This window comes from Sus scrofa, chromosome X (genome assembly GCF_000003025.6).
Source record: "Sus scrofa isolate TJ Tabasco breed Duroc chromosome X, Sscrofa11.1, whole genome shotgun sequence".
In the NCBI taxonomy this organism is placed as follows: Eukaryota; Metazoa; Chordata; class Mammalia; order Artiodactyla; family Suidae; genus Sus; species Sus scrofa.
Genome location: NC_010461.5, coordinates 91,657,642 through 91,675,359, shown reverse-complemented (window position 1 = coordinate 91,675,359; position 17,718 = coordinate 91,657,642). Strand labels below are relative to the sequence as shown.

Here is a 17,718-nt window from a genome sequence, read left to right as displayed (position 1 = left end):
CAATTAAAAAAATGTATATCCTATACTTACATCCACACATGTGTGTATATTGTCGGCCCCTTCATTTTAGCACATTCCACACCCATGGATTCAACAAACTACAGACGGTACTAGTTGAATCTGTGGACGTAGAACCCATGGATATGGAGAGCTGACTGCACATACTACACCATTTTATATAAGGGACCTAAGCATTGAGGATTTTGGCATTTTCAGGGGTCCTGGAACAAATCTTCCACAAATGTCAAGAGAAGACTGTACATAAACAGTCAAGTCATAAGTTTGGCAGGTCCCTTTCACTTTCAAATGATGCACTGAAACATCCCCTACCACTTTATTACCTGTCCTGAGTTGAACTCTTGTAGTCAATATGGACATCCTCGCTGCCAGTCACAGCATTGTTCCTGTTCTTCTTGGAACCACTTCGAAACAATTCAACTGCAGTCTTCAACTCTTCTTCATCCACAACAAACACATCTTTATAGAGAATTTCATACAATACAGCTAAAGGAAAAAATGGCCAAAACTCCAATTGTCAAAATAAGACTTTTTGTAACAATGTAAAAATAGCTATAACCCAATATACAAATTCATTAGGTACCAATAAAGTTTTAAAAGAGCTATTTAGCTATTTATGGTGGGTCCCTCAATTAAAGATTGGAATCAAATCATCTGAAAGCACACCCAAGCATTTATAAAGCCTTTACATACCCTGACAAACAGCTGCACTTGACTGAAATTGTTTTGAGTACACTGAATCATAATGACCATTACTTGAATAGCAGAGTAGAATCTGAAAGAAAAAACACATAGAACAATCAACTGAATGTTAGACATCTTACATAACCATGAAATACTTGAAATTAAGTTGGCAATCAGAAACTGATAAACTAAATGAATCTGCTTTTTTTAAAAAGTGACTTGGGAGTTCCCATTGTGGCACAGCAGAAATGAATCTGACTAGGAACCATGAGGTTGCAGGTTCGATCCCTGGCCTTGCTCAGTGGGTCAAGGATCCGGCGTTGCTGTGAGCTGTGGTGTAGGTCACAGACATGGCTCGGACCCTGCAAGCTGCTGTGACACAGACCAGCTGCTATAGCTCCAATTCGACACCTAGCCTGGGAACTTCCATATGCCACAAATGCGGCCCAAAAAAGCAAAAAATAAAAAAATAATAAAAAGTGACTTTTAGATTCCATGTATAAGTGATATACATTGTCTTTCTCTTACTTTACTTAGCATAACAGGTCAATTATATCTCAATAAAGCTAGGGAAAAAGTGATTTTTATTTTTAGGGCCACATGTGTAGCATATGGAAGTTCCCAGGCTAGGGGTCTAATCAGAGCTGTTGCTGCTGGCCTGAACCAGAGCCACATCAACACCAGATCCGAGCTGCGTCTGCGACCTCCACTACAGCTCACGGCAACACCAGATCCTTGACCCACTGAGCAAGGCCAGGGATCGAACCCGCAACCTCATGGTTCCTAGTCAGATTCGTTAACCACTGAGCCACGATGGGAACTCCTCCAAAATCTTTTTGAATTTTTCTTGAAACACCCCTGTCTTGTGTAAGGGATATAATCCATAATGATTAAGTCTATTTCATTTTGAAGCTGTTTCTGACATCAGCAAGCTGAAGTACCAAAGACACCTTCTCTGTATGTATAATAAGATGGTGCCACAAGTTTCCTTTGCAGGAAATTATCCTAAGTATTCTTTTTCTACTTTCCTATACTACACTGGGCTTACTTTTCCCAATAAACAAGTTCTTTGACCCCAAGTCTATTATTCTTCCCTAGTCTTTTGTTGAAATCACAATGCCAACTCTATCAGTATAATCCATTCCAAAGCACAGAGAGTAAGTGTCCAGCTAAGGTTACCCACAATAAAGTTTAAGTTGTAAAGCTTTACCCACCCCAAGAGGTATTTGTATTTAAGAGGAGTTTATTAATCCAAAAGAAGAGTGGGCAGATTTTGAGCGAGAAGCCCTTCGTACTATGGACTAGAAGAACTGAGAACTCCAACAAAGGAAGGTTAATAACCAGAGGCAGTTATTAAGGATTAGTTAAAGGAACCCAGCTAACCAGAAGTGATAAATAAGCAGGAAAGAAAACAAAGATGAACATACAATTTATCTATTCAAGCGGCAAGAAGTTCCATTCTGATGGAAGAGGCAAAACAAGGCATGATGGCTTTTATGGTCCTGGCGGTATCTCAACATAAAATAATAATTCTCTCCTACATACTTGGAGGGGGGGTGTTTACTGGGGTGGGCAGGGGGGATGTAACATCAGTAAACTAGTTTTAAAAAGGAGAGAGATCTATATTAACTTATGAGGATAGATATCTGAAAACTAACAGAATGTTAAGTATGAGCCCATCTACATAAAAAATAAATACAAAGAGAATGATATGGCATACCAACCCAAACTTAATAGTTGTTACTTTGAAGCACATGAGATTGAAGAACATGAAGAGTAAAGTGACTTTTTACTCTACATTTCCAGATATAAATTTTATTTCATTTAAAATATGTCTTTCTATTCTTTCTAGATAGAGCAAATGAGCTGTATGAAGATGGCTAGCTTCTAGTAGCATTCATTTTGACACCAGGTAACTATGTAAAATGCAGTTAAGTCAGCTAAAGAGGTGAAAAATACCAAGGTGAATATTTGGGATTTATTTCTTTGAAAAATTGATCCAAAATATATTTTATAGAAAGTTCATTAATAATATTCACTGCTTTTGGGGTTACTGCTGTGGCACAGTGGGTTAATGGTCTAGTTTGTCTCTATGGCATTGCCAGTTCAATCCCCAGCCCTGTGTCATGGGTTAAGAATCCAGCATTGCTGCAGCTTTGGCATGGGTTGCAGATGTGGCTGAGAGTCAATCTCTGGCCTGGGAACTTACACTATGCCGTGGGTGCAGCCAAAAACGGGAAAAAACTTAATGTTCACTGTTTTTTATAAAGTTATTTTTGAAAACCCAAACAATTAAAATATAAATCTTAGGAGCCTAAACTGATACAGCAACTAAGTTTTAGGCAAAGCAAGGTGTCACACAACAAAAGTACCCTGCTGCCACTTCCATACTTAAATTTCAGTATAAACAAACATTCACTTTGTACATTTCCGAATCAGACATATATATATATATATATACACATACATACATATACATATATACATATATATATATACATGCAATGCAAATACCCAACTCCTGATAAGTATTAGCTCTGTATGTATGGATGAAACTTTTACACAATATTCTTCAGTTGCACACACTCAAAATGTCTTAAATTTTTGTATTCTTATGCTTCCAATGCGTGATCTTTCCCCCTTAATTAGCTCAATAATAGCTCTGTAAAATGCACAAAACTTATTTTAAAATTGAGCTGTGAATTATGGGAACTAGGTGGTGGGTATATGGACATTCACTACACAAGACATAACTTTTGATATGAAAAATTTCAGAATAAAATGTCTGAGAAAAAAAATTAAGCACAGGTTTAAATGTTCCTGGTAAAGATCTAAATGTCTAAATCTCATCTCAGACAATGCTATGCACAACTGCAAAGATACAATAGCTAACATTACGCTTCCTCAAATGATTCTGATTCTGTCAACCCTTTGTTTAAAAACTTTGAGTGTTTAGAGAAAATTATATCATCTGAATTTACTTTGAAATAAATCAAAAATTAAGATGGATTGATGAATGGATAGGGGGTGATTATATACATGAGAAAACAAGGATATTTAATGTTGGCAGCAGACTCTTAAGTGGTGAGTTTATGGATGCCTCCTGTAAAATTCTTTTAGCTTTTACGTATGTCTGAAAACCTTCATAATAAAATATTGGAAAAAAGCTTCGATTGAGTATTTTGTATAAGGAAAAGACAAATTCTTGACATGGTCTACTATAGCCCTCTAGCCTATCTTTCCAGCACTGCTCTCCCCACATCCAACTACTTGAATCCCAAATGGTCTCTTGCTTCCATCCTTTGCATATATTTCCTCTAAAGAGATTGCCCTTCATACTTGTTGGATTCATTTTTTTTTTCACACTACACTCAAATGTCACAACCACCATGAAACTTTCTAAATTCCCTCAAATAGACTGAAAGGTTTTTCTTCTATGGTCTTTAATATATACTTCTATTATAAAACATACCACTTCACTGAAATCACTATTTTACATGCCCGTCTTAATCACTATTTTACATGCCTCTTAAGCCCTTGAAAGCCAAAGATTCTGCTATATTGATTTTGGGATTCCCAAAGCTCAGTAATCTGCATGGTATGCTACAGGAGCTTAATGTTTACTGAACAAATTAGATGGCAGTGTTGCTGGTAAAATAATTAACATGACTAAGTTATCTCTTGCACCCTATTCTGTCCTCTCTATTCCTAATGCCACTTACCTAGTTTAGATGTTTTGTCTAGATTACTGTCAACAGCGTAACAGTTCTCCAAGTGTCTAATCTTGTCTTACTATTGAAATGCTGCCTGAACTTTGCTCCATGATGCAAAACAAGACAAAACTCAAAATATTCTGTAGTCTATATTTATTAATCAAATCATCAGGATAGAAGGCTTTTCTTAAAAACTTTTTGGAAGAAAAACTATGCTGAAGAACAATTTGTTTACCTGCTGAGAGTTGTCAACCAACAAAACAACCACCTGCTATTTTCCAAGCGCCTTACTAGACAGTAGTAGCACAAGGTCCCTGCCCTTAGAAGAAACCTTCAAACTAATGAGAGAAACAGACATGAAAACAAATACAATGTGATAAGCACAATTACTTGAGTAATGCTAGGGGAACAAAAAGGGAGGAAATAACTCCAGGGGAGTTGGTAAAGTTTCAAAGAAATTGATATTTGAGATAGGAAGGAAAGGAAACATAAGAAAGTCTAAATACCTGGAAACATGATATACTAAGGTTGAAGGACAACGAAAGCTGGAAGGCTTGGGACCTTTTAGGGCACTGAATGCCTAGCCTCAGAGTTTGATCCTTATCTTCTAGTCAATGAAGAGCCAATTAGGGTTTTGGGTAGTTTTTCCTATTACAGAGGAGTGACAGATCAGATTTGCTTAGAAGGATAGCTAACAATGCTGACGGGCTGACTAAATGGAGAGGAAAAGGCTGGTTATAGAGAAACTTGGCTTTTATTTATTTTTTCTTTTTATGACCGCACCTGTGGCATATGGAAGTTCCTGGGCCAGGGGTCGAATCAGACCTGCAGCTGAGGCCTAAAGCATAGCTATGGGAACACCAGACCTGAGCTGCACCTGTGACCTATGCTGCAGCTTGTGGCAACCCCGGATCCTTTACCCACTGAGTGAGGCCAGGGATCACACCCACATCCTTGTGGACACTATGTCAGGTTCTTAACTACTGAGCCACAACAGGAACTCCTCAGCTTTTTGAATGCCTATTTTTTCATTAATTAGGTAAAAAAGGATGATTTCTTTATATCCTGATAAGCCAGGAGCATCACTCGATTTATTTTAGTAAACATCTACTATCTTCTTACCTTGTCTTCATAGCCATTATCTGTGACATAAGTTGGAGGCTTTCCAGGGTAGCGATAAAGAATGAAATCTCGGCTACATGGGTAAAAAACAAAGATGGATGAGAAGAGATAATTCAGTCTGTGTAGGAAATAGTTATAAGAACAAATATTTGTGCTTTTAAACTGCCTACCTTATTCATATAAAATAACTGTTTAAGAGATTAAATAGTAGTTCAACATAGACAGCTAACTATCCCTAAAATCCTAGATATTTTTAAATGTATCTTAATTTGAGGAAAGGAGGAGTAAATAAGGTGGAATTGCCAGTTGTATGTATGTTTGTGAGTTTCAGAAGTTCTCATTTATTTAAAGCAGGAGTTGGCAAATTTTTCTTCATAAAAGACCAGATAATAAACACTTCAGCTTTTACAGGGTATATGGTTTACTCAACTTTGACTTTGTAGTCTGAAAACAGCCACAGACAATGCATAAACCAACATATAAACAAAATGTACACGACTATGTTCCAAAAAGCTTTATTTATGGACGCTGAAATTCCAATTTTATATAATTTTCATACACCATGAAAAAATATTTTTCTTTTTGATTTTTAACCATTTAAAAATGGCTTCTTAGCCAAGAGCCACACAGAAACAAAAAGCAGGCCAATTCAAAAGCAGCCTCATGATTTAAAAGCAACAACAGATTAGCTGTCTGCTCAATGCCTCTTTTATATTACTTCTTGCTGGATTTAGTGAAAAATAAGCAGTCTGCAAAACACTAACTTGAACAAGTCCCCATATAAGGGGGTTCTGATGCTATCAAGGCATATGCCACCTCACCCATCCTAAGAATTGTGAAGGAGTCTTATACAGATCCAACTCCTTAAATAAACAAAATTCCCACTAGATTCCAAACTACATTTTATAGCTATTTTTCAACACCCTACAGCTTTTGGAGTTCCTGTCATGGCTCAGTGGTTAACGAACCCAACTAGCATCCATGAGGAGGTGGGTTCGATCCCTGGCCTCGCTCAGTGGGTTAACAATCCTCAGTGAGTTAACAATCCGGCATTGCTGTGAGCTGTGGTGTAGGTCGCAGACGCGGCTTAGATCTGGCGTGGCTGTGGCGTAGACCAATGGCTACAGCTCCGACTGGACCCCTAGCCTTGGAACCTCCATATGCCAGGGGTGCAGCCCTAAAAAGACCAAAAAAAAAAAAGAAAGAAAAAAAAGAAAAAAGAAGTGCCACTTTCGCAATTTTAAAGACCACAACAGAACTTCCAAAGCAACAGAGCAATGTTTCTCAAATTTTTCTACCATTATTGCCTCCCTAAAGAGCCTTTTTATTTTTTAGGGTTTTTTTTCTTTTTACAGCTGCACCTGTGGCATATGGAGGCTCCCAGGCTATAGGTCAAATCAGAGCTGCAGCTGCAGCCTAGGTCACAACCCAGGGCAACACCAGATCCCAACCACTTCTGTGACTACACCACAGCTTGTGGCAACACAGGATCCTTAACCCACTGAGCAAGGCCAAGGGTTCAACCTGAATCCTCACAGAGACAACATCGGATCCTTAACCCACTGAGCCACAACAGGAACTTCCTAAGAAGCCTTTTTAAGGACTTTTCTTAATTTCCTTAATAAAATTAAGGACTATACTTAATTTTAATAGTACAGATATAATGTGTATCTGTTCATGTACTGTGACCCTTTGAAGGATCATAAACCAACGTATTTATTTTTGGTCCTCAGGAACCAATTTCTACCCTCTTGGAAGTGACATTGCCCCAATGAGTATGCATGCACAAAAGGCAGAAAATTAAATATACAAAAAAATGCTAAGATATTCTGATTTTTTATAGGAATAATACTAGCAGTTCTTTAAAAAAAAACTTTTATTCTCCCATTCAAATGCACATAAATGTAGAAGTTCTTCACCCCAAAATTATACCACTGACTTTGCTTAGACCTCATTTAAGTATCAATATATAAAATCTCAAATATTCCCAATCCTAAAGGGATTTTATTAGAAACCTTACACATTCTTCCTCCCTCTCTCTCTCAAAAAAAAAAAAAAAAAAAAAAAAAAAAAGGCTCTACTTACTTGTAAATTAGAGAAAGGGCTCTTATTTCCAGCTGGCCAGCACTTTCCTAAACATAAATAGTGCATAATGTTTTTAAAAACATTCTGTACCTAGGAGGTAGAAGTTTCTGCAAGTTCAACAACTTTTTTTAGATGCTTAGGACTGTTTTTTGTAGAACACACTATAACTTGCTTTGAGGCTTGGGATACTGTGATAGTTACTTATTAATATCAACTTATTCTGAAAAAAAAATGGACCTGAAGATTTTAGCTGTTACATAACAAGGACAGTGATATGGGAGATTTAAAAGGCACAATAAAAATGTAATTAGTGTAAGAATATGTAATTAGCAGGGTATTTAATAGATGTATTATGCCAAGAAGTATAGAATTTAATAAAAATTATTTTTAATTAGATATGATTATGGATCTTACTCCCACATAAAAGGGTAACTACAAATCAGGGGAATTGTTTAATTAAAAAAATAATGGCCTTCTAGTAATATTCATTACCACCCCCTCCCCCATTACAGTGAAAAGGCTTAAGCTTGTCCAGTTTCCAAGCCGTATGTACTCTTTCACCAATCTATGGGTGATAAAATTGTTAACACACAATTCTCAATATTCAACACAAAACAAAAGGTCAGTTGCCAGCCTCTAAACTTTTTGGAAAAATTATTTGATTCAACACAGCTGGCCACTTAAGAAAATAGGTTGAGTCTAGCTAAAGCAACACAGCTGAATGATATTTAGGTTACTATTCCAAATACTCTGAAAAGATTAAACCCCCATATTTGATCTTACCTTGGGATCTCCCAACCGTTCCAGGTATTTCTCAAAAGATCCCTCCACATACTTCAAAAATAAAACAAACTTGACTTAACCAAATACACAGCATTACTGAAATCTGATTATATTCTGCAATATAATCCTCCAATGAGTTTTTAAGCTGAACAATTATGGTATTAAATTACTACTTTGCACAGCACCTCAAGAAGATTTGCACATACACAGAAGTTCTGAGTGGGGAAAGGCTAGTCTATAAAAGTGTTTTAGGAAATGGTCCTGACTTACCCACATACCAGAGCATTTCATCAAACAGTATGCCTTTGAGTTTCTTTTGAAATGCCCACTTAACTTGACAATTTTCATAAATCAAGCAAGCACAATACTTATAAGGATTTCGAATTTGACAGCAGACATATACAAAGTTAAACTGAGAAACTTTAAAGGAATTTCATTAGTTTTAAAAAAGCACAGGGCACAAAGGAACTTCTTGGGATGATGGAAATATTCTGTATCTTGACTTCAGTGGCAGTTGCATGACTGTATATTGCCAAAATTTAAAATGCTAAACTTAAAATGGTGAATTTTATGGTACGTAAAATGTACCTCAATGAAAATAAAATTAAACTCAGGGAATATATGTCTGATTCCATGCATGTTTATCACTCAACTTAAAAAACTTTTAATTTTTCTCAGTACTTTTAAAAACTGTTTTAAGGTATAGCTGATATACAATAAACTGCACATATTTAAATGGCATAATCAAGTAAGCTGAAGTAGGTATGCACCCATGAAGCAAACCATCATGACAACTGTGATAGTATATATATATCGATCACCTCCATAAGCGTCCTTGAGCCCCTCTATAACTTCACTAAACCCCAAGCAACCGCTAATCTGTTTTCTGTCATTATAGATTGGTTTGTATATTCCAGAGTTTCATGTAAAGGAAATCATACAGGATGTACTTTTTGGAAGGCCTGACTTCTTTCACTCTGAATAATTAATCTGAGATTCATCCATGTGGTTTTAAAATTTTACACACATCTTTGTTACTCAAAATGTGGTCCATGAACAGTAGCAAGTATCGCTCAGCAATTTGTTAACTGCAGAAATCTTGGGCCCTAGTTCAGATCTACTGAACCAGAATTTGTTTTTTAACAAGATCCCCAGGTGATCTGTATGCACAAAAATACTTGAGATGCACTGCTTTACACTATGGCCTTGCACTTGAAGTAATTTCATGATAATCCTTTCCCCAGGTGTGGTGAAGACTAACTTCAAAGTAACGAGCTTTAAAATCAAGAAGGCTTCATGTAGTTTTAAGATTCACTGAAACCATTTGGAGAAAATTAAGAGTAAACCTCAAACAGCAGGTAAATACCCATAATATAGTCAGGAGAACAAAAAGTACTGGAAGGGCTAGGATTGTTTAAAAAACAACAACAACAACAACAACAAAAAAAAAAACAGCCACACAAAAGGGCACACTTCATATCAGACCTGGATAAAACCTCATTTTGTTAACAAGAATTCAAATACTTCAACATATACGAAGAAGTCTTCTAAAAAGTTGTTCAAAGTCAATAATGGCAGAGCTCCAATTACCAGTTTGTCACATGAAAAGATACATGTTTGGGACTAATTTGTTTTGTGCAGTTAAGTTTCGCAAGATTCTTCAAGTTGACTGGCTGAAGACCATGGTACACAGAATTAAGAGCAGAAGAGGTTCGTTTATGCATATTTAAAAATATACACATACCCAAACATTTTGTGAACTATGATTACTTGTTTAGGAAAACACTGATGTGGATAATACAGTCAAAATGTAACTTTTGGGGTTTTGGTATGGGGGGATAAAATAGTGGGAAGGATACAAATTAACTCTTTCTTAATTTTGAATTAGAGTACAAAACCAATCTGATTCTGGGAGGAGATCCAGAAGCACACTAACTAGGAGGAAGGAAGCCAGCTGAAAATTAAATATTTGCTATTGAAAGGAGACTAAATGATATAGTATTCATACATAGGTGCTCAAAATTCATTTCCTACCTGCTACATACACTACAAACAACTCTCCCTTGGGGATGCTTTCTACTTACAGACTCAAAAGTTTGTTGATTTTCTCTCATATACGAGACACAAGCCTTCCTGATTTCCAAGTGATGGACCTGGCTGCAAAACAACTAAAAAGAGAAAGACCAGCGCACTGTCAGCAGTCATTTGAAATACAAGCTTCTAAATTAAAGCTGAACTGGACACTCAAGTCTCCCCTTATTCAGGACATTTGTAGGAAAGTGGGAAATTAAATCCTGATCTTACTAAAATCCGTTTTTGTCATCTTCAGTGAGATGGGGAGGTATGATTCTGTCATGCACCCCACACACACACTACTTACAGGCACAACATATAAATTTTTCCTTAGGCATAAAATTTAGAGGAAGAAGGGTCTGCTTATAAAGTATCAAGATACATTTCAAAGTTTTCTTTAACTCCATTATCTCTTACATTCCAAAGTGGCATTTAAAAAACAGAAAAGAGAGCAAAGGCACAGCAATATATTTGTACTAATCAGCAAAGGCACGCACCAAGCTAGTAAGTAGCAGAGAGGCCCAGATGTTCTAAATAAGGAAAAGAAAAGGGAAGGGTTTTTTTTTGTTTTGGTGGGCTATATAGGTCTTCTAGCTACAGTACTGTGCCATGTCTCAAACTCTGAAAACTCAGTATAGGAAAGATATATTTGTTTTCCTTTTACCTGCTCCGAAATAGCCCGAAAGAGGCAAGAGGCATCCTTGGCAGTCAGCTTTCGAAACAGCCCTAAGCTGCCTAAATATTCATCCATTGATGCCTCATTCAGAGACCTCTGGCCGCAGTACTTTTTCCATCCTTTATGCATTGTGCACAGGGGGTGGAGGTGGGGAAGGGGAGAAAGGAACACAAATGTGGCAAGAAGGAAAAAGCAGGGTGCAGGTAGGAATGGGTAGCAGTGACAAGGGCTTGCTTATGCAGGTATCCGGAAAGCAGCCCAAAGTCTAGGCATGAGAAGGCAGTTGGAGTCAGCGCTGCAGAATCTTGGCACTTCTCAGGAGCAGAAGCAAAGGGCTGGCTTGCCCAGGACAAGTCGGGACCCTGTGAAAAGAAGAGGAAGAGCCGATGCTCCTAGGAGTAGAGAACTTGACTTGAGAAGGAGACATGGGAGGGAGAAGGTACTTGCAGAGCTACCTTGTAGGGGAAGGGTGGGATTAACCCAACCAGCCCAAGGTTGAGAGAAATATGCACAAGCAGCTGAGCTTTGGAACCAAAAGGAAGCCGAGTTTGCAGCTTAACTCATGGCAACTGCTGCACGAGGTTGCAAAGGGACTGTAATAAGGCTCAGGTGTGTATGATGCAGCCCAAGCCCACACTGCACTGCTTTAAGATCTCTGCCCAAATTTTCAAGCAGTCTCTGCCCAAGTTCCCTGCTCCCTTTATAGTTTCATGGAGATGAGAGGCAGAAAAAATCTGAATGTAATTAAGTAAGCTTTTGTATTAAGACTATCTTAAGCCATAAAAATGGGGGAAGGGGGAACTCCCTTGATCTAAAGGGGCAGAGGTCACAATTCAAGGAAAGTGCCAAAGCAGTTATCTGGATATTTCAAACATGAGGTTTTAAAATAATCTTTTCATTTAGTTCTCCTAAATAATAATAATCCTCTGCCAGGATCACATAAATCCATTAATTATGCCAGGAAACAATGATACAATTCTTGACTAATGTCTCCGAACTATTGTACAGCATTAACAGAAAGAGAAATTGCAAAAAGTGTATTCCTCTGAAAGTGCAAACAATGAAAATTTAAAAATGAAGCAAAATGAAAGAAATATCTTAGCCACAAACTTACTAATAGGCTACATTTAGAGGCAATGAACATGAGAAGTGTATTTCAATGCTTAGGGCACTTTTCTGGAAAAAATTCACTGAATTTTGTGAAAACCAAAATAAACAACTGGACTTTGTAAAGTTCAAAAACAGTACTGGTTACCTATATTACTTGATTCCAATGTCAAGTGTTATTTAAAAGCCAAAACCCAATTCCCTTTTTTTTCTAATTGTCTAAAAAAATAAAGCTGGCTTTGGAGTAGTTGCAAAATTAAGCTGCTTTCAAAATTATTTTTCTGTTATCTGTGGACCCAATGGTAATCATGACTGCCCCCTATAGGAAAAGCACCAATAACCAGTTTTATAATTTAGGAATAAAATAAATGCATAGTAGATAAAATAAAATCTTGATTTCCTTTAGCATGCCAATTTGAAATTACCTTGACTAATTTCTTTTTTAATGAAACTAAAACACTGGGGAAATTATTTCTTTTACAAAAGTTCTGAAATATGGTTTGGGAAGAGGGATCATCACCTTTCTTAAGACCACAAATTCACTGAGAAAAATGAAGTTATAATGAAAAAGTTAATTCATTTTTGGCATTTTTCACTCATAGAGAAAAATATAAACTCCTCATATTTACTGCTAGTTAAGCTAAAAATAAGGTATATAAAATGTTAATCAATATTAACCCATACAGTTCATTTTGAGAAAGGAAATACAGGAAGGGAAAACTCGGAGAGGAGGAGAGAGAATCAGAGAACAGGAAAAAGAGCAGGAAACAAAAAGAAAAATTAGAGACAGAAAGAGAGATAGAGGGAGAGGAAAGTAACACGCACAGAAAACACAGAAAGAGACCTACACAAATATGGTCAACTGATTTTTGGCAAAGGTGTAAAAGCAGCTCAAGAGAGAAAAAGTATTTCTATCAAGTATCACTGGAATACTTGACATCCATGTCTGACAAAAAAAGCTTTGTATCAAAAATATGTAAAAGAACTCAAAAGTCAACATTAAGAAAACAAGACAATTTCAAAATGGGCAAAGATCTGACCCACATATTTCACGAAAGATAAAGAAATGGCTGATAAGCACATATGATGTTTAACATCATTAGTCATTTGGAAAGTGCAGATTAAAGCCACAGTGAGACATCACTACACACCTACTATGGTGGCTATGATAAACACAAACAATAACAAGTGGATAAACTAGATCCTAAGTAAGAGAATCCAGATGTAAAGGGGCACGATTTCAGAAGATACGATTCCATCTATATGAAATGTACTTTTGGCATAGATTCTGACAAATCTATAGAGAGAAAAAGCAAGTTAGTGGTTGCATGGGGTCAGGGTAGGAATAGGTATTAACTGCGAATAGGCACAAAGGATCTTTTTGGTGGATAGAACGTTCTAAAACTGTTTTGCGGTGATGTCAGCACAACTGCATATTTACTAAAAATTACTGAATCATACACTTAAAACTGGTGATTTTTAATAGCTTTATAATTCACATACCATACAGTTCCCTTGAAGGGTACATTTCAATGGTTTTTCAATATATCTGCAAAGTTGTACATCCATCACCATCACAATTGATCTTAGAACATTCTTAGTACCCCCAAACAAAATCCCACATCCCACAACCATCAACGTCTAATCCTCATATCCCCACCAGCTCCAGGCAACCACTAATTTACTTTTCTGTAAATTACAACCACTAGTCTGCCTAGTCTGGGCCTTTTAAATAAATGGAATACAAAATATGGTCCTGTGTAACTGGCTTCTTAGTATATTTTCAGGGTGCACCTTATGTATCAGAATTTCAATCCGTTGTATTTTAAAGTATATTTTATGTATTCATTTATCAGTTGACAGACATTTGGGTTTTCCACTTTTTGACTATTATGACTAATGTTGTTTATAAACTATTCATGTCCAAGTTTTTGTTTGGACATTTCTATTCTCTTGGGTAATACCTAGGAACTGAGTTGCAGGATCATATGGTAACACTATGTTTAATCATATGAGGAACTGTCAGTTTTCCACAGCATCAGCACCACTTTTATTCTCATCAGTAGCGTATGAGGTTCCTGATTCACATCCTATCAACACTTACTGTCCATCTCTTGGATTATAGCCACCCTACTTGGGTATAAAGTGGTATCTCATTGTGGTTTTGTCCTGCATTTCTTTGATGGCTAATGGTGTTCGACATCTCTTCATGCGCCTATGGCCATTATATATCTTTAATGAGATACCACTACATACAGTTAGACTGACTAAAATAAATTTTTTTAAATGATGATACCAAGTATTGACAAAGATGCAGAGCAACTGGAACTCTCATATGTTGCTGGTAGTAGGAATATAAGATAGTACAGCAACCCTGGAAAAATATTTTAGCAGAATCTTATAAAGTTAAATATAGAGCTGCCATATGACCCAGCAACCACACACTTCTAGATAACTACCCAAGAGAAATGAAAACTTAAGTTCACGCAAAAACCTGTATGTGAATATTTACAGCAGCTTTATTCATAATTATGATTCCTCCCAAACTGGAAATAATCCATACATCCTTCAACTGGTGAAAAGACAAACTGTAGTACATCTGTACAATAGAATACTCCTCAACAGAGCATGGATGAATCACAAATGCACTGTGCTAAGCAAAAGAGAGATTCAAAAGGCTACATACTGTATGACTGCATTTATATGACATACTCGAAAAGACAAAACTTTAAGAGGGTTAACAGATCAGTTGCTGCCAGTAGTCAGAATTGTAGGGAAGGGCTGACCACAAAAGAATGGCAGGAAGGGATTTATGGATGGGGTGGAAGTGTTCTGTATCTTGACCTTGGTGGGGTTACATGATTATGCATTTGTCAAGATTTACAGAACTGTATCTAAATTTAAAAATAAAACAGGAAGGAATAGGATTTACAACTGAGGAGCTCACAAAACAGACAGAAATTGGAGAGGGGAAAAAAAAAAAAACAAGAAAATTAGAGGATCGATTCAGGAAAGCCAATACTAACTAACAGCAGTCCAAAAATGAGATGAAGAAAGTGGAGGGGAAGAAATGATGATGAGATAAAGAAAACTCCAGCACTGCAGAATATGAGTGTCTATATTTAGACTGAACGGGTCCATGAAGTAGCCAGAACAATGAAAGAAAAAAGACAATCCCCAATGCATGTAACAACATCTGAAGTCAGGGGTAAACATTCTAAAGCTTTCTGAGGAGAAAAACAGGTCAAATACAAAAGATCATACATGAACAGCAATCAACTTCTCAAGAGAAGAACTAAAAGCTAGAAAACAATGAAGTTCAATATTTTAGGAGAAATTATTTCCAACCTTGAATTCTATACCAAGCTATCAATCAAATGGGAAGTAGAAGGCATTTTCAAACTTGATAAGGATGAACGGGAAATCCCAGGAGGACAGATGTTTAAGCAAGACTAAATAGAGAATAAACTAGTTCAAGTACAAGGTAAGAGAACTCCAGCACACATTTTTAAAAAATAAATAATAATAAAAGTCATAGATAACCTAGCATGTTCAAATATACTAGGAAAGATGTCCATCCCCATTGGAAAGTTTGGAAATAACTCTAAATATCATAAAGCAAATGAAATAAAAAAATGAGGTAAAAACGTTTTATAGACATGTAATTGATTAACACTACATGGCTCATATGAGAATATTGTACTTAAGGAATCATAATAAGGCAACACTGAAAACAGATCTCACCAGAACTGATAAATTTGCTTTTGCTTTTCAAATTTAAATATCATCTATAGATTTCCCACTGTGGAAGAAAGGGAAGGAGATAAATAGATGATATTTAAATTCAACAGGAACAAGTTTGAAAATATCACTTACTAAACATAAAATAATGTATGGTCACCTATAGGAAGCAGGATCAGAGATGGGGAGGAATGGAACATAGAACTGCTGTTTCTTGTTATAAGCCTTGTACAACTAATTAATATTTTATATATTTCCATCTATTTCCCTAAGAAATAAGAAAACTTTCAATAAAAAAATCTCAAGTGGAATTCCCTTGTAGTGCTGCAAGTTAAGGATCTGGCATCGTCGCTGCAGCAGCTGAGCTTGCTGCTGTGGTTTGGGTTTGATCCCTGGCCCAGGAACTTCCACACATCCTGGACACGGCTGAATAAAAAAAAAAAAAAAGATATATATATACATACACATATTTTTAAAAGCCCTCAGATAACAAAAAAAGATGAAGTAGTTGACAACTAAAAGTAATAATAAAACTTAAAAATTCAATAAGTAAGCAAGAAATACAATAGCATAATAAACTGGGAAAGTAAGTAGAACGTTACAGCTAAAAGGGGTCTCATTTTACAGATGAAGAAATGGGTTCCAAATAATTATAAGACTTGTCCAAATTTTCACACCCTATTAGCAATAGTACTAGGACTAGAACTATATACTGTCTTCCAATTCTTGCACAATTATTATAAAGATGAATTGAACACCAAAGAAAATAGGAACAAAGACTCAGAGATGGTTAACATGTTCACCAAATTAGTACAATTTTTAGGACTTAAAAAAAGACCTGTAGGACAACACTAGAATTCTTCCTGTACATAACAAAAGCCGTTTCATAGAGTTTAATATTGTCCTTTGAAATAGCTATTGCACTTGAAATCCCAATTAGCTGACTACTCTTCAACAGCAAATCCAATCCTACAAACCTCTAGGACAGTGCTTCTTGAAAAGAGATTGCTCCAAGCCCAGAAATTCTTACTCAGCCAGGTCTGGGGTGGGTCCCAAGAATTTGCATTTCTAACAAGTTTTTAGGTGATGGTGATGCTGCTAGCCCAAGGCCATACTTTGGGAACAATGTGTTCCACAGGTTATTAATAAGTGTTCCTGAGAATTTCAAGGCCAAAATTTCAGGACACACTGCATGTTACAATGCTATCTTTGAAGTTCACATGTTCATTAGCAGTATTAAATGCACCAAGGAGTGCTAAAGTTACCTGTGTAACTTTGACCTGGTCTTTCCCATAGGAAAAAAGTTTTGGGAAAAGGCTAACTACCAACTGAAGTTAGTAATGGTTTTTATGCACAATAGCTACTGCTTTCAAATTCTCAAGGTTTGAGAAATGTCTCTAGGAATTTTTCTGTGATCTAAATCTAAGGTTGTTGGAACACTTACATAAGACACTGCATGTCAAGTGCTCAGCACATAAGTGCTTAATTAAGGATTGGCTACAGTTAGGAGCTACCTGCCAAATTAAGTGGCTCACTAAGAAATTATTCTTTGGTCAAAAAAAAAAGTTAAGACCCAGAACAACTGCACCTAAAGTCTACTGGAAATCAAGCCAAAATTCAAATATAGCTCCTCTTGCTGTACAGTAGAAACTGACAAACACTGTAAATCAATTACAATGGAAAAAATAAAAATCTTAAAGAAAAAAACAATATAGC

General features: G+C 36.4%; 1 protein-coding gene across 1 annotated transcript in view; it reads right to left on the bottom strand.

Moving 5' to 3' along the window:
- The window catches only part of ALG13 (ALG13, UDP-N-acetylglucosaminyltransferase subunit), a 64,110-nt gene that overhangs the window by 33,336 nt on the left and 13,056 nt on the right, over window positions 1–17,718 (bottom strand). The window contains 10 exon segments of the mRNA XM_021080435.1: window positions 342–504; window positions 712–793; window positions 5,538–5,610; window positions 7,623–7,669; window positions 8,406–8,456; window positions 10,490–10,573; window positions 11,143–11,325; window positions 11,327–11,362; window positions 11,364–11,488; window positions 11,491–11,516. Coding sequence (XP_020936094.1) covers window positions 342–504; window positions 712–793; window positions 5,538–5,610; window positions 7,623–7,669; window positions 8,406–8,456; window positions 10,490–10,573; window positions 11,143–11,325; window positions 11,327–11,362; window positions 11,364–11,488; window positions 11,491–11,516 — 870 coding nt within the window.